Source organism: Lampetra fluviatilis, chromosome 19, assembly GCF_964198595.1.
Source record: "Lampetra fluviatilis chromosome 19, kcLamFluv1.1, whole genome shotgun sequence".
Classification (NCBI taxonomy): domain Eukaryota; kingdom Metazoa; phylum Chordata; class Hyperoartia; order Petromyzontiformes; family Petromyzontidae; genus Lampetra; species Lampetra fluviatilis.
The window spans coordinates 483,927-511,392 of NC_136293.1; the positions used below are offsets into that span (position 1 = coordinate 483,927).

The 27,466-nt window shown below is 54.2% G+C and overlaps 1 protein-coding gene across 7 annotated transcripts in view; it reads left to right on the plus strand.

Annotated features, from left to right (window-relative positions):
* The window catches only part of HERC2 (HECT and RLD domain containing E3 ubiquitin protein ligase 2), a 165,255-nt gene that overhangs the window by 13,086 nt on the left and 124,703 nt on the right, over positions 1 to 27,466 (plus strand). For 4 of the 7 annotated variants that reach the window (XM_078864785.1, XM_078864787.1, XM_078864788.1 and 1 more), the window contains exons 3-21: positions 255 to 372; positions 2,071 to 2,205; positions 2,813 to 3,104; positions 3,558 to 3,658; positions 4,955 to 5,111; positions 6,442 to 6,546; positions 7,138 to 7,312; positions 8,608 to 8,781; positions 9,439 to 9,636; positions 10,783 to 10,937; positions 12,207 to 12,364; positions 12,569 to 12,682; positions 14,315 to 14,566; positions 15,354 to 15,553; positions 23,993 to 24,193; positions 24,804 to 25,032; positions 25,399 to 25,523; positions 26,039 to 26,223; positions 27,099 to 27,262. In XM_078864785.1, the coding sequence (XP_078720911.1) occupies positions 255 to 372; positions 2,071 to 2,205; positions 2,813 to 3,104; positions 3,558 to 3,658; positions 4,955 to 5,111; positions 6,442 to 6,546; positions 7,138 to 7,312; positions 8,608 to 8,781; positions 9,439 to 9,636; positions 10,783 to 10,937; positions 12,207 to 12,364; positions 12,569 to 12,682; positions 14,315 to 14,566; positions 15,354 to 15,553; positions 23,993 to 24,193; positions 24,804 to 25,032; positions 25,399 to 25,523; positions 26,039 to 26,223; positions 27,099 to 27,262 (3,238 nt within the window). The remainder of the gene's footprint in view (positions 1 to 254; positions 373 to 2,070; positions 2,206 to 2,812; positions 3,105 to 3,557; positions 3,659 to 4,954; positions 5,112 to 6,441; positions 6,547 to 7,137; positions 7,313 to 8,607; positions 8,782 to 9,438; positions 9,637 to 10,782; positions 10,938 to 12,206; positions 12,365 to 12,568; positions 12,683 to 14,314; positions 14,567 to 15,353; positions 15,554 to 23,992; positions 24,194 to 24,803; positions 25,033 to 25,398; positions 25,524 to 26,038; positions 26,224 to 27,098; positions 27,263 to 27,466) is intronic. The other 3 variants (XM_078864786.1, XM_078864791.1, XM_078864790.1) reach the window with 2 other exon arrangements.

Here is a 27,466-nt window from a genome sequence, read left to right on the forward strand (position 1 = left end):
TATTGACTATACAATTACGATACTATATATTACTTTGTACATTGTATTAAGCATATAAATGTTATACTATTTGTTATTATACACTGTACCATTGACCGTTGTGTGAAAGATACTAAGAGGAAGAGGGATTCTGCTTCGTTTGATCTTGCCCTACATTGACTGCGCTCTCTGGATATTTAGATGCTCCAGACAGTGAGGCGCACACCCAAACTTTGGGGTAATTTTGACAAAAAAAACACATTTCTTGGTTGCAGCTGATCTTCAGCCGAGATGGGCTGTGCACTCTGTGGAACGAGATGGTGAAGGATGGTGAGGTGTCCTTCGTGTACTGCGATGGACCCCAGAATTCCAACGAAGTGGCGAGTCCCAAAGGTAGCGTGCGTTATGCGTTCACGCAACTCTATGCTGTACTATTTTATTTTACCAGGTAATGCCCACTGAGCTATGTAGCTCTTTTCAGATGTGACCTGGCCATCACAAATGATAGTTCAACGAAATTACTTATCACGTGGAAATGTATAGCAGCTAAAGTCTCTAAACGCATGTTTCTAAACGTGGAGGGAATAATCGGAAGACCCGAAGAAAAATCGACGGGACCATGGGGAGAATATGCACACTCCAAATATACAGGCTTGCAGGGTCTGGATCGAACTCATGACCTCATGTATACCAGGCGAGGTAGTTAACATCTCGCAACCATGGCACCCAATCTCTATTTCTTCTTGCTGATGGTTTCTCTGCACAACTCCTCATCGTGCTTGTTGCACCTTGGCACAGGAGTCGCCCAGCGGTAGCGCGTTCACTGCCTCTTCCAGAGCCCTGCCGTTCGAATCCTGCAGGCCACCCTGGTTAATACTGCGGGTGTAATAACCATAAACTGCGTGCCATCTGCCTCACAGTGGACGGTAGAGATCCTGTGATGTCCTTCAAAATGAGAAGTCCATTGTGTGGCCTGCATCATTATGTCCAAATTTGCCAAATTCGAAAATTTTCAGGAATACCCCGATGTACGCCCTCCCGTTTTACGTACTTTCACTGTAACTTACTCAACTTATTGATTTCCAGTCCCGTTTTGCGTTGTGGTACCTTGCCATAAGCTAATCGAGATTTGCAAACTTTACCATGAAGACCCAAATGGCTCTCGCTGCCTGGCAACATTTGAGGAGCCAGATGGTGCCCAAGCTTGAGTCTCCCTGATTGGCTTTAGTCTTTCATATGTGTACCCGTACTCTATTCATATTTTGTTCCTCACATACCGTATTTATGGCAACAATTTTTTATACAAGATTACACTTGTTTTGAATGATAAACAACTAATAATACATATAGTATAATGGATATCTTAAAATATCAATAATATACACTTTTTACACCGATTGTTGCACAGTACAGTTGTGCAATGGGTCACTGAGCATCCTCTATTTATGTACTGTACCATGTTACGATCCATCGCCCTATCTTTTTGCTTCGATTTAAGTCCTTTCGATTTGCGTTCTGATTTTCAGGAACGCATTCTGCGCGTTAACCAGGGCATGGCATTACCCGCAAATTTCTCAAATGGGGTTGTACACAGCAACATCACCACGTACTGGCAGTTTAATGGCTGGATTTCAGGACAGGTAGTGAGTCACCTTGTGCCCACAGGGGTAGCAAGGATGGCTACCCGTCGCCCTTCCAAATACTTGGAATGAGATGCCACGCAAGTCCCCTCGTCACGTGTAAAGTGCTCCGAGGGGCCCGGCTTAGAGGAGGGTGGCTCTGTCAAAATCATTCTCGTTATGATGATCATCCTAGATTTGAAGCTTTCGTGACTGCAAGGAATCATCTTCTTAGGTTTTTTCGGTAAAGTCACGTAGATTAGCTGTATCAAGATTAGCTGTATCAAGATACAGCTAATCTGGCTGTGACGGTCCCACCTGATGACGGAGACTTGTGTTGCCTCCGAAACGTCGTGATTTTTGTTTTTACTTTATTTTACTTTCTACGTGACTTTACCGAAAAAACCTAAGAAGATGATGATCATCGTCGCTGTCGTCATCGCCATCATGACGAGAGTGTGCACATGGGCAGATGAAAGCCGGGAGTCGCAGTCGAGCTCCAGGAAGGAGGAGGCCAACGAGCGCGAGAAGGAGGAGGATGAGCTGCAGGCCCCGCCGCGCCAGGCCCGCGCCATCATGGACTCGTGGGTGTGGGGAAAGCAGCCCGGTGCGTTCCCGGCCCCCGTGCTCCCTGCTTGTAAAGCGACCGATGGGCACGGTACACATAGTGTCCCCGGATTTAAACCACAGTCCCTCATAAGAAAAGTTGTAGGTGCACACGAGGCAGACTGCGTTATGCATTGCCGTGGAGCATTGTGGGTACATTTCATATACGAGGACAAAGTTCAGTTTCTCCACGTACAAATACAATAATTTTTATCCATCAGCCTATTGGCTTCAACAAACCTGACTGCCTGATGAGACCCAGAAGGTCAATACTGGTACAGACTTGATTTGTTTACACACATCCTGTTTGATAATATTAGTCTGCAAAAGAAAAAGGCTGATGAACTGAAACTAAATAATTAAGACACAGAATGGAATTTTGCTTAATATATAATAAATATAATGTGCTAATATTATACAACTATATAATGAGCTTGCATTCTTACAGAGATAAGGGCAGAGGGTTCTCCATTTAGTATTTTGTGCCCTCTGATTGCTGGTGCTCCTTCATTAGTCTCGACCGCCAGCTGTCGAGCCTTCGAGCGCCGGTCGGCTAGAAGAGCGGTCTGTGCGTCTCTCTTTTCCCCCTCTCACTCCCCCTGCTGCAGACATGAGCGAGCTGCGCGAGTGCCTGCAAGTTCTCGTGAGCGAGCAGCAGGATATGGCGGCACAGGCGGCCTCCAGCACGCTGTCGGCTGCCCGTCTCCGCCAGCGGCTGCTCATTCTGGAGCGCTACCTGCTGGCGCTGGGCCGCAGCCTGCCGCCGTCACCCGCCTCGCCCGCCGACGGCGCGGGCACGCCCAGCGCCACCGCCCCCTCTGCCACCACCCCGAACGGCGGCGGCACAGGCTCTGTTGCGGCCGCTGCCAATGTTTCCGCCGCGGTGACCGACAAGTGCGGGTGAGGCCCAAGGTTAACTTGCGGCCTTCGCACAGGCTCTCCTGCGTAGAGATCAGTTCGTACGATCCGCTTGAGATGTTGACGTCGCCTACATGCGTTTTGACACGTAGGCTTTCGCTGACCAATATTATCCATAATAGAGATTTTTGTTGGGTTAAATCGCGTGACTATAAATGTGTCATTAAACCCGCCACCATCCGACACAGCCACTTAGTAAGGTTTGTTGCGTAAACATAACGTGCCAATTAGTTACTACTTCAGTAGACCGGTATTGTTGGAGAGTGAACCCACAACATTTACAATTCTAGTACCGTGACGTTTCGTCGGGCGATTATCCAGAATTGCAACGATGTACAATTACGTCTCCCCAGTGTCTGTACAAAAGGGGAAAGGGTGAGGGACACGAGGCGATATTGGGGAGCTTTGTCCCTTGTTTTTGTTGTTGTTTTCCAGCATGCGGGCAGTGGGGAAGGGCGTCGAGGGGCTGGCTCGCGTGGGCTCTCGAGCTGCCCTCTCATTCGCCTTTGCCTTCCTGCGCAGAGCCTGGCGTTCGGGTTCGTAACCTCCCCTCCGTGTCCATGCGTGAACGTGCACACGCCAGGTGTTTGTCCGTCATTGGTTGTTTGTTTTCATTATTTGTGTACGATCAAGTCTAGCTTGATTTTGTTGTCACTGCCAGATATGGCTTGGATTATATTTAAAGGCAGGTCAGCGTTGTACAAAATAAATTGTCTCAGCCTTTGCTCTCGTTTCCCCAAAGAACTGTATTCAATAGTTTATTCCTTCTGTGAGGAAATATTTACCATTTCCAGCAGCGGCCACACACTGCTCGCGGTGCAAAGCTAATCCAGAAACGTTGCTTCAGCTCCAGTGGCATTTGGCTGCGTGGCAGTGCCTCCATTATCAGGACCGAAGGCAGAATTTGTGACTTGAGAGTGAACGCAGGAAAGTTGTTGGCCTTGTCCGCCGCTTGGGCTGTAAACGCAGGTGGGTTTACATCTTACGAAACCTTGGGTTAGATGGAAGGCTGTCATTTGTCAGGAAATCTGTGGTCAATTTTGCCCCGTGGCTGCTATATTTAAGCGGTGTTTAGCAATACAAATTTATAATTAACCCATTTTAGATGTTATTTTGACTTTCCACTGCTGAAATCCTTATCTGTGCCCGTATTGTACACATTCCACCATGACCTCATGAACAGGCTCCATAAACCATGATGTTCTCAACTTCAGGAGTTGACACAATGCTGTGGCATGGTTTTATGTCGGTTATTTGAACTTGCTCAAAAAGCTCGATGTTAGACCTGTATTCTTCTTGCGTTGAATGGAGCTCCATGTTTTGTTTGGAGTGCTAATGCCAATAACATCTCGTAACCCAGCAGCTGACGACCTATTTCAACAGGGGTGCTATGCAATGTACGACTGTGATCCCCCCTCCTTTCTCCCGACTGACTTTTACTGAAATAGCTACAGATGTTTTTAACCCATATCCAAGAATATGTAGGATATAACTATATATATTATTTTAGTTGCACAGTCTTACAGTCACAGTTTTAATACAAAGATTTAAGGACAATATTCAATGCCGGCCCATCGGTCGAGGATTTCCTATCTCATGCTCACGGCCACCAGCACCAGTGACGATTACCTGAACCAGTCTTGGGCCTCCCCTGGGTCGATTTAAACTTCAAATGAGATCCTGGTGCGATGTATATACGTAGTCACTCGGGAGACAAAGGTGGCCGGGTGTGGTGCTGGCCACCCTCCACCTTGAGTGCCGTACCGGCCTTCATAGCTTGCTGCTCTCTAACAGCACTTGCCCCAACAAGTCTGTTGTCTTTGCGAGTGCAGGCGAAGATGCGGACCTGTGCAGCGAGCTGCTGCAGGAGTCGCTGGATGCACTGCAGGCCTTGCCCGAGGGCACGCTCTTCGACGAGACCAGCGTCTCCGCCGTGTGGCTGGAGGTGGTGGAGCGAGCCACCAAGTTTCTGCGCTCCGTCGTCACTGGGTGCGTGCCGGGGGACCCCCCCACCCCGCCACCCTCACTCCCACCCCCACCTCCACCTCGCTTCACGTTTTCCTCGCCGGTCCTGGTGGCCGTGCTGCACGCGGCCCGTCATCCGGAACCGTGGAGGCGTCGGGGGTTGGTGGATCGCACAACTGTTGTGAACCTCCCTACCTGCCGCAAGCGTCGGCAGGAGAGAAAGTGGATTAACATCTTTCCATCCGGATGTTCTCCGGGTGCTCTGGTTTTCTCCCACGTGTATAAAGGCTCGTGTGATTTCGCTGGAAATGTCTTGGGTGACGTTGGTACCAACTCACCGCCTGGTTACGCTCATCTGCATTTTCTCGTGCCTCTTGATTATAACGAAAAACTTTACAGATTTGTGATTTTGTTTTAGAGATTGTTTCACGTTATGTATTTTGTGTTCTTTTCCCCATTTTTTTCATTTATCCCATTTACACAGGCTGCCATGTAAAAAAAAAAAAACATAATTCCAATATGCATGGTGAGGTGTGATTGAGAACTTTTCTTATACCATGCTTTGACTGCTTACAGTTGTAACTTAACTGCAAAACTTCGCAGCCTTCTGTGCGGTATCCTGTTCTATAGGGGTGTCACGGTGGCGAGATGTTCACGACCTTGTCTGGTATACAGGAGGTTGGGGGTTCGATCCGACCCTGACACCTGTATATTTGGAGTTTGCATGTTCTCCCCGTGGTCGCGTGGATTTTTCTCTTGTCGTCCGGTTTTTCCCTCCACATTTAGAAACACGTCTTTAGAGTATTTGGCTGTTGTAAATGTCCACTTGATAAGCCACTCCGTTGGTCTATCGTTTATGGCCAGGATGCTTCTGAAAAAGAGCTATATAGCTTAGTCGGGCTTACCTGGTAAAATAAAAAATAGTTTAGTTTTTTTAGTATAGTTCAACACGATACTACCAGTTCTCGGAACTAAGAAATGCCAGCCACTTGAGCATAGATGCCGATTCTCGGACTTTCCGGGTCACGTAGGGTTGCCACCTGGAACCGTGAGAGTTGCAGGCCAGTTGACCGCGTCCATCTGCTCCGATCTCCTGCAGTTCGGAGAGCTTCCACCTCTCTCAACCCCATGCCCTCCAATGTTGGTTGCCCACCTCCGAATAGCACGGTTTGCTACGTACGGTGCAAAAGAAGTTCAACACGTACATATGTCTGTCTAGCTTAGTCTGTGTCGACTCCACCGTTTATGCCGGTCTTGTTTGCCAGTCTGCATCCCTTCGCCGAGTGGGTGTGTTTTTTGCCGGCGCGAGAGTGACGCGGAGTTTGGTGACACGCGTGTGCCCCCTGTCGTGCAGCGACGTGCATGGAGCCGCCAAGGGCCCTGGCGGGATCCCCCCTCAGGACCAGCACCTGGCCCTGGCATTGCTGCTCGAGCTCGCGGTGCAGAGAGGAACGCTCAGGTACTGCCCGGCCAACGAGTTAACGTGTTTATTTTTATTGAGCTTGGTCATTGCAAGAGCTTGGAAAAAGAGTCTGTGATGGAATTCATAAGCCGAGCGGTGTGAGGGGAAAAAAGTGGAATGAGAAGTGTTGTGACCTGCAGTATGGTGAGTTGGTGAGTGGGTAGGTGGGCAGGTGTCTGGTAGACCAAGTCGCCAACATGGGTGGAGGAATCGGCGAGTGAAGTTCACGGGAACAGTGGCCATGGTAGTAGCGCTGGAGGAGTAATATAGATTTGACCGACCACCAGTGAGCAAGCGACTGGGGTGAAATTCATAAGTGCTGTATCATCATTCAACCTCGACCAATGATAGTATACGAGTGGGTTGGAATGTTTGTTGGTCATGTATGTTTGTTGGTCAGTGTCATCCTAGCCATGATCAATCTGCTGCTGAATGAAGGCCTGCCTTCTTGTCGATCTAGACAGGTTCTGTTTCTTTCCGAGGCTGCTGTTACCTTTTGCCACCCGTGACTTCAGGTTTTTCTTCTCGGGTTTTCCCCCTCTGTGCGCTGACGGCCCGGCTTTCTGCTCCTCCACTCGGTTTGTGCAGCCAGATGCTGTCGGCCGTGCAGCTGCTGCTGCAGCTTTGGGACAGTGGCACGAGAGAGGCGGATAACGAGCGCTCGTCCGAGGGCACCAGCGCGCCCCTGCTGCCTCTGCTGCGCCGGCTGCACCACATCCAGGCTGGCAAGGAGCCTGCCGCCTCCAAGCAGGACGAGCCACAGGCAAGCGCCCGCCTCCCGTACCGGCAGGTTGCAAAAGGGAGCACAGCGATTTCTGGAGAGGGGTAACCAGCCGGCGACTCTCGTGACTTTAGGTTTTCCACCTGTCCTGGTTTGGCCCGGACAGTCTGGAAGTTGGCATCCGTTTTCATTCACCATGGATAGGAATTTAATTAAGTAACAACTATCAATCAACGTCTGAGTTGTAAGTCTAGCTGCTGGCTTCAAGAGACAATGCGTGTATCACACGCGTGCCCTCGGAGAACACTGTCAGTTGGCACAGGGAACCACAGACTTACATAGACATCAATACAGAGACCTATACATACAGAGACCCATAGACTCGCAGCGAGACCCAAAAATTCACATAGACCCACATACTCACACAGAGACCCATACAGAGACTCATAAACTCAAGTAGAGACTCATAGACTTACATAGAGACCCATAGACTCATGATCTGTTCCACTCTTGCGCCGCAGTCACATTTGGGTGATAGTTTGTGGAAGGGTGATTGCGTTTGCCGCGGCCAGGTCGAGTTCTATGCAAGGCAGCCCACCGCTTGCAAGGGGGCCGTGAGCCCCCCCGTGGCTGGATGGTGGTGGTGGAATCTGCGACGAGGGAATTATTCGGGATGATGGTTCCGCTCGTCTTGCGTGCTGCCCGGCGTGCGGTTGAGTCCTGCAATGTTTTGGAAAGGCTTTATTTTCTTCTGCGTTTGGGTGGCAAGGATCGATTTCTACTGAGACCTGTTACCGGTATTGTGTTGTTGAAGTTTATTGCAGCCGACTGCACAGTTTTGATAGACCTAGGCTGACTGAGAAATATGTCTGAATTTTGTTTTGTGGGAACGGTGGCAGCCCTGCCGACACGGCCACGGGAGGGATTGCTCATTGGCAGTATGATTTTTGTGGCTTGGAGAACCAGAGGGGGCAGGTCCATTCTCACTGCGGCTGGAAGTCATGTGGCCTGGTGCCGTGTGTGTGCGCGCAAGGGAATGGTGGTATCGTGGTTAGCGCGCAACTCTACGAACCGGCGATCCAAGTTCAATTCCTGCTCACGGCCAACACCAGTGACAATTATCTGAACCAGTCCTGGGTCAACTCGGCCTCAAATGTTTACCTGCTGCGGTGTGTAAAAACATCGCCGCCGGGGAGGCAAAGATTGTTGGGTGTGGTGCTGGCCACACATCCCCTCGTGCACAGTGCCTGCCTTCATAGGTGCTAGTTGCGAACAGCACTTGCCCCAAAAGTCTGTTAAGGCTATACGGGGGGAATCTTTGTCTTTGTGGGGCACAGGTGCTGGTGAGTCCGCTGGGCCCCAATGAGAGCTTCCTTCGCTACCTGGTGCTGCCCCAGGACAATGAGGTAGAGATCGACCTGCGGCAGACGGCCGTGGTGATCATGGCTCACCTGGACCGACTGGCGGCGCCGTGCCTGCCGCCACCCTGCAACGCGCTGTCCTCACAACCGGTGAGGCTCCTCCTCCCTCGCCCTTTATGCCATGGCCGTGTACCATTTTGGTGGCTAGGAGATGTTAACTACCTCGCCTGGTATACAGGAGGTCGTGGGTTCTGATCCCAACCCTGACGCCTGTATATTCGGAGTTTGCATGTCTCTCTGTGGTCATGTGGATTTTTTTCCGAGTCCTCCGATTTTTCCATCCGCATAATAAGCCGCTGCGTTGAGCTATCATGTGGCCAAGTCACTTCTGAAGAAGAGATGTATAGCTAAGTGGGCCCTATCTGGTAAAATAAAAATAGTTTAGTTTTTACTTTGAGATAATGCACGCTTGGCCCTCCAGGATAAAATTTTATAGGTTTATTCGGGCAAACTGTGTAGTGTTGGAGCCATCGGCCCAGATTTCTTGAGGGATAGAGGAGTAAAGCGCGGTTGTTTTGGGTCTAATTGCTATTTGGCTTCATTGTCGTACTTGTTATCCTATCTTTTAGTCATTTTTGGTGACCCCTCTCGCAAACGAGAGGTCCATCCTCGTCTCTTTAGTTCTCACCTGGTTAAACAAAATCACCGTGAAACCTGAAACATGCAAGCATAAGGCCTGACTCGTTTTTTGCCAAGTGCTGCGTGCTGGGTTGTTCTGATCGCCCTCCCTCACGCGGTGCCCTGCAGGGGGGCGGCCGCTTTTCCCAGCTCGTCCAGGCCTGGGGTCTCCTGGACTGGGGCGGTCAGACGCTGCCCCTGGTTAACGGCCCCATGCAGGTGGAGGCTCTCTCAGAGCTGGGCCTGGAGCACGTCGCTTGCTCCGAGAAGTGTCTCCTGGCGCTTGCCAAGGACGGCAGGGTCTACGTGCAGCCCTACCACGGCGAGGTACTGCGCCCGCTACCTCGCTGCTCCTTTTGCTCTCCTGCTTCGGTGCTCTGTCTTACCGACAGGTCCCCCCGGCTGCAACCCTCTTCATCCTCCGTTCTCCGCCCTCCTGTTCACTTCCACAAATGGTCCTTTCTGCAGCTCTTCCAACATCCAAATCCTCGGCCTTGCTCTTGCTCTTTACTGCTGCATTCTCCCCTCTTGAACGTCATTAACATTGTGCACACTCCAGTTCCTCTTTCTCCTTCTCATGACTTCTATTGTCATTCTTCTTTTATTGATGCCATTCAAGATGGCTGTATTGGTCATCTTCTTTGCCCAGCCCATTCTCTGCACCCTCCTCCACGTCTCGAACACTTCGAACCGTCTCCACCTTTCCGCCGTTCCATGCAAAAGCTACGCTCCACACCATCGTCTTGGCTCGCTTTGCCGTTTCAATCACCGTTCCTGTCAACAACTCCTTCATCTTTTTCTGAATGCTTCTTTTGGCACCCACCCTCGATCTGACTGCTGGCTATAAGAACGTCCGCGGGGCATTTCTACCACCTGTGGTGGCGATTCCTATGAAGCAGTTGGAATATGTTTGATGAATTAAAACAATGAAGTTGTCCTCACAGCTCTTAACCGATTCACAGCTGGTTCCCGGGAACCGGCAATGATGCCTTCGTCATTGTGGCTGGGCCCCGATATGAGTTGACGAGTTCACACGGGCGAATATCGCTGTTGTTTGTGGGCCACACCCACAACACACACAGGATGCGTCTACTGCCACCTTGTGGCAATAGCTAGAGAATAAAAACATTGCACGAGGAATAACCAAGGTCGGGCCCTATTCACCCTGCAGATTCTTCACCAAAAATCAAATATGACCTTTCCCATCTACACGCATGTCATGAATGGCTAGCTGCAGGGTGACCTGCATTTGATTCACTCATGGCTGTAAAATGGGTGAAATGAGACCACTGTTTACGTAACTTTGCTGACCGAGTTTGACTTGGTACACCTGGCTCTAGTGGAGGCCACTCGTTCACCAAAGTCTGCCACGTCGTGAAGTCGCTCCGTTTTTGGCGGTGCCGCTACCGCGACGCGCGTGCCGCCTCGCCCGCGTGCCTTCACCTTCGGTGCCTCCTGCGTGCGCGTACGCAGCAACCGCCGCAGCTGCTGGAGGCGCTGGCGGAGCACGTGGTGGTGAAGGTGGCCACGCACCCACAGGGCAAGCACTTCCTGGCCCTCTCTGCCGACGGGGACGTCTGGTCGTGGGGCTGTGGGGAGAGCGGCTGCCTTGGCCACGGGGACCCCTGGTGAGCCCCTCGGTCCGTGCGGCGGCACTACAGGGGAGGGATCTTCGTCTTTGTTGTGCGCACTGCAGCCGGGGCGGACTTCCCGCTGCCTCGCACCAGGGAGTGTCGCTCCTCCGTAGTGGGCAGAGAAGTGACTCGCAGCGGCCGGTACGTTAAGCAGCCAAAACTGTAGCAACTTGGAGCGGTGCCCAGCTCCATCGCTTCAGCTCTCATCACCTCGGCTTTACGTGCGCTGTAGCCAAAAGGCCTTCACCACCCTTGCAGTGTGCCAAGCCTGGTGTCGGTGCTAGAATGATGTCGCCGCTGCTTAATGCTGAGAGGCACCTGCTGTTGTTGATGTAAATAAATTACAGTATCGTCTCGGCAAGCCTACCTTGGTCCGAATTGACACCGAGGAGTCCAGCAGTCGTGAGGTTCTCTTTAGTCGAGTCGCAGGTCTCCCGTAGTTTGTGCTAAGGCCTGAGGCCTGGTCGACCAGTGTCACTGAGCTCGATCTCAACGCAGAGTCACATTCTTACTTGCACCGAGTATTATCAATTAATGAATTTTTTTTTATTCTAATAGTTTACTTCTTTATCTAGGAGAGCCACACTCAGTCGTAGGACTCTTTTCAGAAGGGTTCCCCATTGGGTTTTTATTTTAGGATATTTCATCCATTTGGTGACGAGTTGTGTTTATTATACAAGTTGGAGGAAACCGGAGCACCCTGAGAACCCCACGCCTTGCGCGAGGGAGCAACGCTCTATCTCCGTAGAGATGGGAATAGATAGTCCACTTGCTGTACTACTGCCTTCTCTGTGCGATGATCCACCAACTCTCGCTGCTACCTCCACAATTCTGGATTATCACTGGACGTGCTGGTTAACTGGGGTTGCGTTTGTGCTGGGTTGTGTGTGTGCGAATGTGTGTGTGTGCGCGTGTGTAGAGTATATGGGGGAACTTTGTCTTTGTGTGTGGTGGAGAGCGGTAGTGCAGTGGCTAGCGCACGCTACGCTACGAACCTGGCGATCCGAGTTTGATTCGCACTCACGGCCAACACCAGTGATGATTATCTGAACCAATCCTAGGCCTCATCTAAGTCGACTCGGCCTCAAATAAGTGTGTAAACAATCACCACTTGGGAGACAGGCGACCGGGCGTGGTGCTGGCCACCCACCCCCTTGTGTACCGTTGCCGGCCTTCATAGGTGCTCGCTAATAGCACTTGGCCCAAAAGTTTGTTGAGGCTACACGAAGGATCTTTGTCTTGTGTGTGCGGGTGCCGCGGCAGTGCGGTGGACGAGCCCAAGCTGGTGGCGGCGCTGTCGGGCCGTCCGGCCGGCAAGCAAGTGGTGTCCGTGTTCTGCGGGAGCACATACAGCGCGGCCATCACCGCCGACGGGGAGCTCTACACGTGGGGGCGTGGCAACTACGGCCGCCTGGGCCACGGTGACCTCGCCGCTCTCTCCTCTCCCCTTCTTCCTTCGCACTGCGCCACTGTTGCCCCCTTTTCCAAGCGCGAACAGCATCGCTCGATCTGAGAACCACGTTACGCTCTCATTCATCGCAACTTCGATGGTGCCGTTTGTTGCCGTCTTTGCCCAATGGTCTGTTAAAGATTACCTGGGGTATCTCTGTTGTGTGTGTGTGCAGGCACCAGCGAGGACCAGAGCACCCCCACACTGGTGGCTGCCCTGGCTGGGCTGAAGGTTATCGATGTGGCCTGTGGCACCAAAGACGCACAGACCCTAGCCGTTACGGATAACGGTGTGTGTTTTCTTGTTGTAAATTACTTTTATTGATCCAACCACGGGGGGGGGGGGTACAACTTCTTCGGGGAAGGAAAGGGGAAAGAGGAGGGAGTCGGTCTCAACGGTGCGTGTTTGACAGACGTGTAGTGAGTCCAACTGAGTCGCAGACATTATCTTTGGAGTAACACTATTTATTCATACGTAACATAACACAACCTACGCTCGGGTCTCGAATGCCCATCTAACCACGCTATGGCAGAACTAGGCAGGGTTCGCTATCTCGGTCCGGACCACAAGCTGGGTCCCCGATCGCGTGGCTAGAGGCTTCTTTTCCCCGACGTGGATCTTCGAACACCAACACGTGAAGAACCCCGAGCTCCTCACGGAGCTCTCGTTACATGCCCCCGGGCTGGGGCTGGCTCCACCCTCAGCCCCGCCCCAAGCCCCGCCCACCTTCCAGGCTTCTCGAGCTCCCTCTCGAATGTTCCCGAGAGCTGTCCGGAACCACGTGACCGCCCCTCGGGCCCCCTCCACTGGTGGCCCCCTTTCAGTATCGTCTGGTCACGTGACAACAGGTCACAGCCAGAGCGTCATGCCCCAGGGTAACCCTGGCTCGCTGACGCTCGTTCTCGCTACCTCACTGGGAGCCGGCACTGCACGCTGCTCGCTGTGCCTCCGCGCTAACCAGCGCTCACCCAACCACAGCTAGTGTTGGTACTGCAGCCCGCAACCCAGGCTGCCCACAATGACAACATTACCGGCCGTGACTTCGCAAGTCCCGGCACCACACAGTGACAAGTACAGTCACTACAGACGCATTCATCGCTACGCTTGTTTAAGTAGGGAAGCCTCGCCGAGTCTCAAGGATCTTTTTTTTTCAGGAGGGTTCTGCTAAGTATTAGCACTGTGAGGGTGATGATTGCTACCAAGTAAATATGTCAGCTTTTTTCAATGTGTGGCAAATATGGGTCATGATGCCGGCGCTAAATGGCCTGCTCTGTTTTGCATAACGTCACGAGGGTTTTAATGTCCACTGAAGCAGACGACGGCACGCAGTATGATGCTGTTAAAATACACCCATTGTCTTAAGTAAAGCGCTTAATGTGCCAATAATTATTCTCTCAGCCCTCCTGTTGTAAAAACAATTTGCACGACCAAATTTAGGTAGGGTGGTGGAGGGTGACCTAAAAAAAAAATTGCAAGCTCATTACATGGCCTTAAACAAAAATGGCTACGGGCAGTCCCCAACTTACGAACAGGTACCATTCCTGAGACATTTTTGTAAGTCGAACACAATAATATACTGCATTTAAATGCACGTATGGTCAGTGTTATAAATGTGTTATGGTGCAACAAAAAGGGAAACATTGTTAAACTCATAAATAAGAAAAAACGTTGTGCATTTGCCAAATCAAATAGTTCCGTGGTTCGGTTCGCAAATGCGAGTTCACCTTCGCAAGTCAGATGGTTCAAAATAATTATCTTATGGAAGCTCATTTGTTAGAACGGATGTTTGTAAGTCGGGTATTGGTAAGTCCAGGGACTGCCTGTATTACAAATGGCAGTGTCGCCTTAGAGCCGTGCGTCGTGCCAGGTTAAACAAATGTCGACTTTGGTCGTCGCTGGCGGCTCCCCCACCTTCCTGCAGGCCAAGTGTGGTCGTGGGGCGACGGAGACTACGGGAAGCTGGGGCGCGGCGGCAGCGACGGCTGCAAGACGCCCAAGGCCGTGGACAAGCTGCAGGGCGTGGGCGTGGCGCGCGTATGGTGCGGCTCCCAGTTCTCGGTGGCGCTGACGCGCGACGGCTGCGTCTACACGTGGGGCAAGGGCGAGCGCAAGCGGCTGGGCCATGGCACCGAGGAGCACGTGCGCTTCCCACGCCTGCTCGAGGCGCTGCAAGGTACGCGGGGGGCGTCGCTCCGTGCCCCTGGGCACCCTTAAGTATGGAGGGGTGCTGACGGTAGGGATTATCCAGGTGAATTCTACGCATGCACATGTATGTTGAACTTCTTTCGCACCGTACTTAGTCAATTGCGCTAATTCGAGGTGCGGGGGAGGAGCAACCAACTATAAACACGTTTATTATTTAGGCTAAGGTCTGAGGCTTGGTCGTCCCAGTGTCACTCAGCTCGATTTGAACATGCAGAGTCGCATTCTTACTTTCATGAGGTAGTATTTATTTATTTACATTGATTATTATTTTTATTATAACATAATTAATTTACCCAGGAGGGTCCAGCATTGGATTTTTATTTTAAGATGTTTTCAGCCAATTGGTGATGAGTTTAGTTTATTATACAAGTTGAAGGGAACTGGATCACAGGCTTGTACAGCCAACATCTCTAAAGCTGATTGAGTATATTCAATATGATGCTTAATTATCCACTTAACCATATAAACTAAATTTCTGCTACTGCTCCTGATGGCAGTAACGATGATGGCGGTGCGCATGATGCTGTCTAGATGATGCTGTGTGGATGATGGTTGTGCGGATGATGCTGTGTGGGTGATGCTGTGTGCGGACGATGGGGGTGCGGACGATGGGGGTGCTGACGATGGGCGTGCGGACGATAATGTGTGGATGCTGCCGCAGGAGGAGAGTGAGACAGAGATGAATGTAAGGATTGAGAGCTCGCTGTCTAGTCGTCTGCGAGAAACGATGCGAATGGTTTCCACTGTTGGCGCAGGTGAGAAGGTACTGGATGTGGCCGTGGGCAGCACGCACTGCTTGGCGCTCACGGAGGAGGGCCTCGTCTACAGCTGGGGCAGCAATGAGCAGTCGCAGCACTTCGACACGGCGCTTAGCAGCAAGCCGCTGCCGACGATGCTCGCGCTGCCCGACACGGATCGCCACCGCGTCGTTGGTATCGCGTGCGGCCCGGCGCAGGTGGGGTGGAGAACGTTGGGGTGGAGGGATCGGTGGGGGGGGGAGGGTATCGGGGGTGGGGGGGAGGGGGGAGGGTATCGGGGGTGGGGGGGAGGGTATTGGGGGTGGGGGGGAAGGGGGGAGGGTATCGGGGGTGGGGGGAGGGTATCGGGGGTGGGGGGAGGGGGGAGGGTATCGGGGGTGGGGGGAGGGGGGAGGGTATCGGGGGTGGGGGGGAGGGTATTGGGGGTGGGGGGGTTTGGGGGGAGGGGGGAGGGTATCGGGGGTGGGGGGGTGGGGGGGAGGGGGGAAGGTATCGGGGGTGGGGGGGTGGGGGGGAGGGGGGAGGGTATCGGGGGTGGGGGGGAGGGGGGAGGGTATCGGGGGTGGGGGTGGGGTATCTGCTCAGTTCCAAACCTGAGAGTTCCACTCTCCCCCCTCTGCTCCCCATAAACGAGTACCTGAAACGCTGCGGAGAAAAATTCAGCTTGGTGTGGTGATGGCCACACCACACCCTTGTGCTCGCTATCAGCCTTGATTGGTGCTCGCTTACAGCTAAACTTAACTTTTTATTTACCAGGTAAGGGCGCACAGAGCTACATAGTACTTTTCAGAAGCGACCTGACCACAAATGTTAGCTCAACAAAGTGGCTTATGCATATGTAGTGGTGGTGTTGACGTGCGCCGACTGTGACAGTGATGGATCACGGGGCGGCGCGGGGTGCGGGGTTGGGCACGCGTTGTGGGCGTGGTGTGGACGCGCGCGCCGGGAGTGACAGATGACGGGGCGGCGCGGCGTGGGTGGTGAGGCATGCTGAGATGTGGGAAAACAGGATCGTAGCCAGCGCCCAGTGATTGGTCGAATAGGATGGGTGCTCGCAGCGACGTCCGCAGGTGGGGTATAAAGGGGGACGCGCGAGAGCACTCGGGGAGAGTTATCCAGTTGAAGACCGAAGACGGAGTTGAAGACCTAGTGCCCCGAGACCCCTAGTCCCGCCGTCCTTGTAGGGACCGGGGCCCTGTGTGGCTCGGAGGCGAGACTGTGGGACCCGGGGTCCGACGCCCACGTGGGTCGGGCTGGGGACCCACAGTCAAGACGGACACCCCGGGCAGGGAGTGTCCAGAGTAGCTCAGTGGGCGTTAGTCGCCGAGTAGCTAAGTGGGTGTTGGTCACCCGAGTAGCTCAGTGGGCGTTAGTCGCCAGGGTAGCTAAGTGGGTGTTGGTCACCCGAGTAGCTCAGCGGGCGTTAGTCGCCGAGTAGCTAAGTGGGTGTTAGTCGCCGAGTAGCTAAGTGGGTGTTGGTCACCCGAGTAGCTCAGTGGGCGTTAGTCGCCGAGTAGCTAAGTGGGTGTTGGTCACCCGAGTAGCTCAGTGGGCGTTAGTCGCCAGGGTAGCTAAGTGGGTGTTGGTCACCCGAGTAGCTCAGTGGGCGTTAGTCGCCAGGGTAGCTAAGTGGGTGTTTGTCACCCGAGATACTAAGTGGGTGTTAGTCACCTGTGAACGAGTTTGGTAAAATAAAGAGTGTGTTACCCGTGAAGTCGTCTCCCGCCGAGTTACTACATTACAACTGGCGTCAGAAGTAAACCTGTCTTCAAGAAGAATGGACACGAGGAAGACTACCCGTACCCACGAGCGAGGTCGGGAAGACGACGGCGTACCGGGGACACCAACCTCGGGAGGAGAGGACGAGGAGTTGCCGCCGATGCAGCACTTCGCGGTGATGGCCGACGCTCCGCTCGCCTCCGACACCAGCCTCCAAGACGCACACTCCAGGTTGGCGGAGTTGCTACTCGCCGCCGCCGCTGTCTTGGCGGACATCTCCGTTCCGGCGAGCGAAAAAACGGCTGCGGGGTTGGTGGAGAAAGCGAGGTTGGAGGGATCCCGCCAAAAGGCGCTTCGCGCCAAAAGTCTGGAAGTTGCCGCCGTTTTTGAGGGGCCGCCATCGATTGGCGGGAAGCACGGACACCACGTGGCCGGAGACCTCCGCTCAGCGCAGCCCACGTCATCAGCGCGCGCCGGAGCTCTCCATTTTGCGCCTGACGACCGAGCCGACATTTTACACAACTACAGCGGAGCGCGGGAAAATCTCTCCGACGTCGACGACGATCGGGTCCTCCAGCAAAGATTGCCCGCGCTGTCGGCGTTCAAGGCGGATGGGGGCGACTGGGGAGCCTTCCAACGAAGGTTCCTCGCTCATCAGGAAATGTCGGGGTGGTCCGACACCACTGCCCTGCGTGCGTTGCCAGCGATGCTCGACGACGACGACGCGCTTGCAGCCTTCACATCTGCTGCAAGGTCGTCCCGCTCTACGCTCCAGGCCGCACTACACCTGATGGCGAAGGTGTTCGGACCGCCCTCCACCTGTCGCCACCAGTTCTACGATCGGCGAAAGGTGGCTGGAGAAACGACGCTCGCCTATCGCACGGCGCTGCTCGCCTTGGCGGACGCAGCTTTTCCCCGCATGGACAAGGAGGGGAAGGACGCCATGGTGACGGAGCAGCTGCTGGCGTTGGCCCACGAGTTGGGGGTCCCCATCAATGTGGCGGACGAAATGGATATCTGCTCCCTGGCGATCGCCACGAGCATTCACGCGTACGAGGTCCTCAAACGCAAGCCGGGGGTCGTCTGCAAATCGGCGGGGAACGCGGCACTGGCCGCCACGATCGCCGAACCTCAGCCAGCTGCGGATCAGGAGCAGGCCTTCGCTGCATCGCGTCCGGGGGAGTGGAGAACGGGAGGTCGTTCGCCCACACGTTCATCCCGCAAGCTGGAGCAACCGAAACCTACGGCGTCCCTCGTCGTCTGCTACAACTGCGGCCTTCGGGGTCACGTCGCAGCCGGGTGCCGGGCCCCGCGTCAGCGCGCCACAGGACCACGTCGGGACGACGACCAGGCCCACAAGTCATCCCAACAAAACCCGGCAAGTCGCGGCACCTCACACGCTCGGTCCACTAACACGGCACATTCGGGTCGCCGCTTGGCGGTGGGGGGTTCGCGGCTGGGTGCCGGGGGTTCACTTCGGCGAGGGGGGTCCGTACACGGCCCGCAAGCAGTCGAATGGTCCGAATTGGCCCACAGGATAGTGGCTGCGTCGGCTGGGTCGTCTGTGGTAACGGGGTTTATTGACGGGGTTGAGGTCCGGGTGCTTGTGGACACGGGTGCGTCGGCCACTATCATTTCGGACCTTATTTATAACATTCTTCCCGTCCAAAGTAGACCCCTTCTGCCAGTGGACGTGCCATTTTATGCGGCGAATGGGGGATCCCTGGGGATCATCGGCCAGATTCGGGCGACTATTTGCATTGGTGACATCAAATTGGCGGGCCCTATTTTTGTATCATCATCGCTGGCCGTTCCCTGTTTGCTAGGTACGGACTTTTTGTCCAAAATGCCCATCAAAATTCTCATAGATCAGGCCTGCATTGAGCTTCCGTCAGGTCGGCGGGTTGCGTTCTTGACGAGCCCTACCAAAATACGCACGGTTTGTGCGACGGTGCAGGCGCTGGCAACTCACACTGTACGGGTGCCCCCGGGATCGCAAATGTTGGTACCCCTTCGGTTGAGGAAACCACTCGAGGTGGGTGCGGAGGCACAGGGGGTGCTGTTGGGGCCGTCTAACAGGGCCAGAAGGGGCCTCGACTTAGCGGTTGCTCAAACCATGGTGAGAGGGGACAGTGAGCCGTTCGTAATGGTCCTGAATACGGGGTCGCGGCCGGCCGTAATTGCGCAGGGAATGGTGCTGGCTCACGCCGCGCCGCTACCCGTTGAGGAACGGCTCGTGGCTCAAGCAGATTTCACTGTCGAGTCGCATCCTCCAAGTGACGAGGGGACAGAGTGGTTGGACTCGTTGTGTGCCGGTTCTGCTAACTTGTCCAAAGTGCAATTGGGAGCATTGAGGGGTTTGCTACTCGAGTTTGCTGACGTGTTCAGCAAACATAAGTACGATATCGGCTGCACGGACCTCTTGCGCCACCACATAGCTACAGGGGACGCGGCCCCTATTCGACAGAATCCCTTCCGGCTCAGCCCAGCCGAGAAGGAGCATGTGCAATCGGCGGTTAATGATATGTTGGCGGCCGATATCATTTCACCCTCTTCTAGTCCGTGGGGTGCTCCTATTGTCCTAGTTAAAAAACAGGACGGGTCCTTGCGGTTTTGTGTCGATTTCCGCCGCTTAAACAAAATCTCGATGGCGGATGCGTATCCGCTCCCCAGGATGGATGAGTCGCTGGATGCCTTGGCGGGAGCACAGTTTTTTTCCACACTCGATCTGCTTTCCGGATTTTGGCAATTGCCACTCGATAACGAGTCTAAACCTAAAACCGCTTTCCGGACACCTGGTGGCCTATTTGAATTCAACCGTTTGCCCATGGGCTTACATTCCGCTCCCGCCACGTTCCAGAGACTCATGGAATTGGTTTTGTCGGGCCTCCAATGGGACACCTGTTTGATTTATCTCGACGACATCATCGTCTTCAGTCGGACTTTTGAGGAGCACCTCCAGCGACTGAGAGCGGTGTTCCTCAGGATGCGTTCCGCTAAGCTTAAATTTAAACCGGCTAAATGTTTTCTGCTTCGGGAATCGGTCAGGTATTTGGGCCATATCGTGAGTCGTTCAGGGATCTCGACAGACCCTGCTAAGACGCACTGCGTCAGCTCATGGCCAACGCCAACCTCGGTCACGGAGGTTCGCAGTTTTATTGGTTTCGCCTCCTATTACCGTCGTTTTGTCAAGCAGTTTGCCACCATAGCCAGGCCCCTGCACGCTTTGACGGCTAAGGGTGTGCGGTTTCACTGGGGGGCGGAAGAGGAGGCTGCGTTCTGCTCCCTTCGTGACGCCTTGGTGCAGGCTCCCCCCTTGTGTTACCCCGATTTCACACAACCGTTTTTGCTTGACACAGATGCCAGCAACACGGGTATCGGGGGGGTGCTCTCACAGGTGGTCGGGGGGGTTGAACGGGTGGTCGCCTACGGTAGTAGAGTTCTTTCCCCCGCCGAACAACGCTATTGCGTGACTCGTCGTGAATTGTTAGCGATTGTGTTTTTTACACAGCAATTCAGGCCGTATCTTTACGGCCGTCATTTTACGGTCCGTACGGACCATGCGGCTCTACAATACGCTATGCGCGTGGCACAGCCATCGGGCCAATTGTCCCGATGGTTAGAGGTCCTTCAGGACTACCAATTCACGACGATTTACCGCAAGGGATTGCGACACTCAAATGCGGACGCCTTGTCGCGGTTGCCACCGTGCACGGACTGCACATGTTTGTTGGGATCGGCGCGGTGCAAACCCCCGGTCGCCGACACCCCGGGAGTTGCGCTCACCGCCACTGACACCCTGGGAGTCGACGCTCCCACGGGGAGGGATTCGCTGTTGTCGTTGCCCCTCATTGAGTGGGGCCGTCTCCAAATGTCCGACAGCTCCCTACTTACGCTACGTCGAAAAGTTGGCGCTCCCGAGGTAGGGGATGCGCGGGTCGGTTCCTGGGTGTGCAGACAGGGCCTTTTGATGAAGTGGGACAACATGTCCCGGCGTCACGTGCTCGTTGTGCCTGTTGCTATGCGGGGTAGGGTCGTTCTGGCAGCTCATGAACGGCTCATGCATCTGGGTTTTCACAAAACGCTCGCCCTAATCCAGCGAGACTATTATTGGCCGGGGATGGGTAACGACGTGGCGAACATTCTTAAGGGATGCGTAGGGTGCGCCAAAAGAAAACCGCCACCATTGGCAGCTAATCCACCGCTGCAATCCATTCAAGTTTCGCGCACAAACGAATTGGTTGCGTTGGACATCTTGGGGCCCTTTCCTGCTACACCGAGGGGAAATAGGTTCCTGCTGGTTGGCGTAGAATACTTCACCCGATGGCCCATGGCATGGCCACTCGCCAACCAGTCGGCTGCAGCGGTGGCGGACGCCTTCGTCCAGGGTTATGTTTTGGACAAGGGCGCCCCCGAACGCTTGCTGACGGATCAAGGAAAGAATTTTTCGAGCGTTTTGTTGCGCGAGGTGTGCGACCTGTTGGGTACAAAGAAAGTGCGTACTTCCCCCTACCACCCGCAGACTGACGGGATGGTTGAGCGTCTGAACAGGACGATTACGTCTATGCTGTGCCAACAGGTCTGCGACGATCAGGTTGATTGGGACTTACAGGTGCCGGGGGTACTCGCGGCCTATCGAATGGCCCCTCATGCGGCGACGGGGTTTTCCCCATTTTTTCTTATGTATGGGCGGGAGGCCGATCCGGCCATGGACGTTCAACTGGGGATTTCCCAGCCACGTGCAAAATCAAAATTGGCAGACCACATAAAATTTAATATCGCCAAATTGACTGAAGCGCGGGAGGCGGCGAGGTTGAATTCGCGGTCTCGGCAAATCGCGAACGAGAGATTGCATGGGCGGAGGGTGCATACGCATGATTGGAAACCAGGCGATAAGGCCTGGCTGCATTGTCCACATGCACCGTTGGCTACGTCCCCCAAATTGTTGAGACCTTGGAGGGGACCGGTGGAAATTGTGCGGGTTGCACGACCCCAGAGTATACAGATTAAATGGGAAAAACGCCGTTGGTACGTGCACCCCTCCCGACTGAAGCCCTATGCGGCACCGTGTGACCCCGTTCTGTGCCGTAACGACCGGGCGTGTGATGTGACCGTCGACTTGGGGAGGGAGGTGTCGCAGGCTGATCCTCACGTGTCTCCACCTGACCCACCCCCAGGTGCCTCGGGCTTGACGGCTGCTGACCGTCGGGAACCTGAACCCCGCGGCACGCACGGGTCCTCGATGCCTGGCCAATGTCTTCCTGAACTGCCGGCACCACCGGACGTTCAACCGCGTCTGGTGCCGTACGACGGACCGGCAAGGCGGACTCGGGCTAGGGCACAACAATTTTCATGAAGACATTTTTTTTCGACACCGAGCTCGCCCGGTGTTCCCCTCTGCCGGGGTAATGTCCCGTTGTAGGGACGCTCGGAAAGAATGGGACGCTGCACGAGTCGAGAGAAAAAAAAAAAAAAATTCCCATTTATTTTTCTTTCTGCATACACATTGCTATTGTCACTCGCCGGATTGTATATATTGTTCTGTTGTCGCGGTGGCATTGGTTGATGGTTGCGGATGGTAGTGTTCGCGTTGTGTTGTGTTGTTACGTTAGTTGTTGTTCTTGTTGTTGTGTTGTGTTACGGGGCACACAGGGGGGTTTGTATATTTTTATAGCAGCCGGGTCGGCTGCGAGCTATGTGGTAGGGGGTGATGTAGTGGTGGTGTTGACGTGCGCCGACTGTGACAGTGATGGATCACGGGGCGGCGCGGGGTGCGGGGTTGGGCACGCGTTGTGGGCGTGGTGTGGACGCGCGCGCCGGGAGTGACAGATGACGGGGCGGCGCGGCGTGGGTGGTGAGGCATGCTGAGATGTGGGAAAACAGGATCGTAGCCAGCGCCCAGTGATTGGTCGAATAGGATGGGTGCTCACAGCGACGTCCGCAGGTGGGGTATAAAGGGGGACGCGCGAGAGCACTCGGGGAGAGTTATCCAGTTGAAGACCGAAGACGGAGTTGAAGACCTAGTGCCCCGAGACCCCTAGTCCCGCCGTCCTTGTAGGGACCGGGGCCCTGTGTGGCTCGGAGGCGAGACTGTGGGACCCGGGGTCCGACGCCCACGTGGGTCGGGCTGGGGACCCACAGTCAAGACGGACACCCCGGGCAGGGAGTGTCCAGAGTAGCTCAGTGGGCGTTAGTCGCCGAGTAGCTAAGTGGGTGTTGGTCACCCGAGTAGCTCAGTGGGCGTTAGTCGCCAGGGTAGCTAAGTGGGTGTTGGTCACCCGAGTAGCTCAGCGGGCGTTAGTCGCCGAGTAGCTAAGTGGGTGTTAGTCGCCGAGTAGCTAAGTGGGTGTTGGTCACCCGAGTAGCTCAGTGGGCGTTAGTCGCCGAGTAGCTAAGTGGGTATTGGTCACCCGAGTAGCTCAGTGGGCGTTAGTCGCCAGGGTAGCTAAGTGGGTGTTGGTCACCCGAGTAGCTCAGTGGGCGTTAGTCGCCAGGGTAGCTAAGTGGGTGTTTGTCACCTGAGATACTAAGTGGGTGTTAGTCACCTGTGAACGAGTTTGGTAAAATAAAGAGTGTGTTACCCGTGAAGTCGTCTCCCGCCGAGTTACTACATTACACATACATTTATAGCAGCCAAATACTCTAACCACATTGATTCTAAATGTGGAGGGAAAAAAGGAAAATCCATGCTACCACGGGGAGAGAGACATACAAACTCCAAATATCTAGCAGGCATCAGTCGGGATTGAACCCACGACCTCCTACATACCAGGCGATGTAGTTAACATCTCGCCACCGTATCGCCATTGCGTAGCAACACTTGCTGCAGTGGTCTGTACGGATGTAAGGGTGGTGTGGTGTGGGGGGGGTCACCTTTGTGTTTGTGTAACGTCGCTCTGTGTGGGCCGTCCTGGTAGAGCTTCGTATGGAGCTCCTGCTCCGACTGGACCGTGGGCCTGCGGGCGCAGCTCGTGGTGGACGTGTGCCAGGCCACGTTCGAGCAGCTCGACCCACTGCTGCACGGCGTGAGCGAGGGCATGGACGGCTCTGCCGACTGGCCGCCGCCGCAGGAGAAGGAGTGCATGTGCGTGTCGGCACTGAACCTGCTGCGCCTGCAGGTGGGGGCCCGCGCCGCACACCGCTCCCAACGACGACGGCCGCCGTTCGCCGCTAAGTGGCAGCGACATCGCCGCCGCGGAGCTTGTGCCAGGCTAGGTGCACTTCGAGGCCGTCATGTGAAGTGTCGAAGGCGCTTTCTAGCAGGTCACTGGACAAACTCGGGTGCCATGGGTTGACCGGCAGATGCACCAGCTGTGCTCCCCCACGTTGTCGAGCGCTCCGCTTGTTATAAGCATCACTCCCCGGCCTTAATTTTTCTTGAAGGGCAACTGACTCAAAATTCCAAGTTGCGTCCTTCATGAGCCTCTACCTCACTGCTCGGCCTTCACTCACACACCCGCACACTTTACAATGACACGTTCATTCACAATAATTGTGTTCATGTTCATGGCACGTACCACTGTTGACACATAGGTCAATGGTGAATCGGTTGTCTACCCAGAGGAATTTGAAACGTGACTAACGTTACAGCCGTGCACGTCTCACCTTCACATGGCCTCCTCTAACAGTGTTTCATGCTGCTATTCTAGGGCACTGCTGTTGTTACGCCATTTGCGAATGCCCGTTGCTCAGATTGCCGACGTCTCCCCCTTTTTCTGCCGTCGCCAGCTGCACGCGGCCATCAGCCACCGGGTGGACTCGGCGAGCCTCGGCCTGGGCATGGGCAGCCCGCTGCTCAGCAGCATCAAGCAGGCGGTGGTGACGCTGGCCAGCAACACGGGCGTGTTGCCCTCCGTGCAGTCGGCCGCCCAGGCTGTGCTGCAGAACGGCTGGTCGGTGCTGCTGCCCACAGCCGAGGAACGAGCCCGGGCCCTCTCTGCCCTGCTGCCTAGTGCAGGTCTCTTCCTTCATTCGTGTACTACTTCCTTCGTGTAGTCACTCTGTGGATTGGTTGCAAGTCTGCTGTGAGGTCACAGGCGACACCTGCTGACCTAGGTCACATCTCCAAATCTCCCCTATGCAGGAAATGTTTTTATTGCTCGGGCATTCTGTTAATAACTCGTTTGATTAATTCCTTCAGTTCTATAAAAACCACGTTGCAGTATTGCAATTTGTGTTAATGGTCTAGTAGTTTGTGCGTGGGAGTTTACCGGAGATGTAAATGGGTTTTGGGCTGGTGGTGCGATGCATGGCCGACGCGGGTGTGATGCATTGCTGACGCGGGAGTGGGCGACGTTCGCTCGTGTCGTCTCTGCCGTTGCAGTGTCTGGACATGACGTGGGCATGAGCCCCGGGCGCCGCTTCATGACCGACCTGCTCGTCGGGAGCCTTATGGCGGACGGCGGCCTCGAGTGCGCGCTCAACGCCGCCATCGCCGCCGAGCTCCAGGTGGACACTGAGACCCCGTCATTCCCATTCTCGCTTCAGGCGCTGCTTCCCAGCAGGCAGGGAATGCTGTCTGCCTAATAGGCGTGGAGGGCTGCCTGGACGAATTGTCACCAATCATTTCAGAGTTAGCCCAGGGTTTAGCGATCCTCTGCTGGATCGCTCTACACAGGTTGTTTAGCTCCACCCCCTGCCCTGTAGTTCTACTCCATGTCCTATAGTAATATTAACTACTTTCATACAAGTTTTGTGGATTCCAAACTCACTGAATGCAGATTGCAATCGTGACTTAGAGAATACTCGTGTCCTGTGCAACAACAGTGTTGTGTGTGCAAGTCTGTTTCAGACCAATTGGCAGAGTGTGGCCATTGTCTTAGGGTGCTTGGTGTTTTTAGGCACGTGGTTTTCCTCCCACTCGCCGAATCAAACGTCAAAGAGTAATTTTTCGAGTACATTAAGCTGTAGCAAAAGACCCGGTGATGGAGTGTGCGGTGCGCACGTGCGCTCATGTGTGGCAGCAGGACATCGAGGCCAAGAAGGAGGCGCAGAAGGAGAAGGAGATCGATGAGCAGGAGGCCAACGTGTCGTCGCTGCAGCGCACCGGCTCTCAGCTCGACAAGGACATTATCAACACCGGCCTCTACAACGACTACACCGGCGCCAAGAGCCTGCCGCTGGTGCAGCTCGTCCAGCAGCTGCTCAGGTGCGCGTGCGGACCCTGGCTCTCGCGACCTCCATTGTTTTGTATCCCCATGCATGCTGCTGCTTATGATGCCATGCAGTTGGTGACGTTACGTTGCTATTCAAATACCCTCGGTCAGCAGAACACCAGGGAAGGGAACGGCCATGAACGTGATGCTAGGAAACCTCTCTTGAGGCCCTGAAGGTGGCCCGCCTTCGTGCTTCTAAAGCTGAAAGTGTTTAATCTGTGCCAGTTGTCTGGTGTGTTTGCGATCGGTGGCCCTCTGACTAAAAGCCGAAAGCGATTTTTGGCAGTTATTTTGGCCCTTTTGACCCCATCAAAGTCGGTGCATGTGAGAACCTGGTTCACTTGCGGGCGGCTTCCCAGACTTGATCCCAGCATCATGACGCTGCTGCCTCGTCGCTTGAAATGTGCATGATGGGGTCGTAAGCATTGGATCACCGTGATTGTGTCTGTCAATGAATTACCCGTGCCAGCTTTTATAAGATAATGACACCACGTTGTTATTGTCAGAGGAATGATTGAGGATGACGAATCAGTTGAGTGGGATCCCCGGTGGCGAGTTAACTACCTCGCCTGGTATACAGGAGGTCGTGGTTTCGATCCCGACCCTGACGCCTGGTGCTGCTGTATATTTGGAGTTTCCATGTTCTCCCCGTCGTCATGTTAATTTTTCTCCGGGTTCTCTGTTTTTTACCCTCTACATTTAGAGACTGCGTTTAGAGTATTTGGCTGCAATACATTTTCACATATTAAGCCATTGTTGAGCTATAATATATGGTCGCTTCTGAAAAAGAGCTATATAGCTCCGTGAGCCTTACCTGGAAAAAATAAATGAGTTTAGATTATTTGTTCCCCACTGTGCGCGAATGCAGAAACGTGGCATCGCAGACGATCGGCAAGCTGAAGGTTGTGTCCGTGAACATCGCCTCCTCTGAGTTCTGCGAGTTTGGGAGTCCCCCAAGGGAGAAGTCGGCCTCCCTCGACCTCCTGCTGCGCTTTCAGAGGCTGCTGTTCAGCAAGCTGTACCCAGCAGAGGGTGTGTCCACGCTCGTGATGACAACCCATCGTGGTGTGAGATTGGGGGATGTAGCAGGATACCTCTGGGGATTTAGGGCCCACTGTGAGGGCACGGAGCCACAGCCTCTTGGTTTCCTGGGTCACGGCTTCTTCCGAGAACACCACTGTTTATACTGTAGTATTATTTGGTTGTTTTTGCTCTGATTTATATTTTTGTTTATTG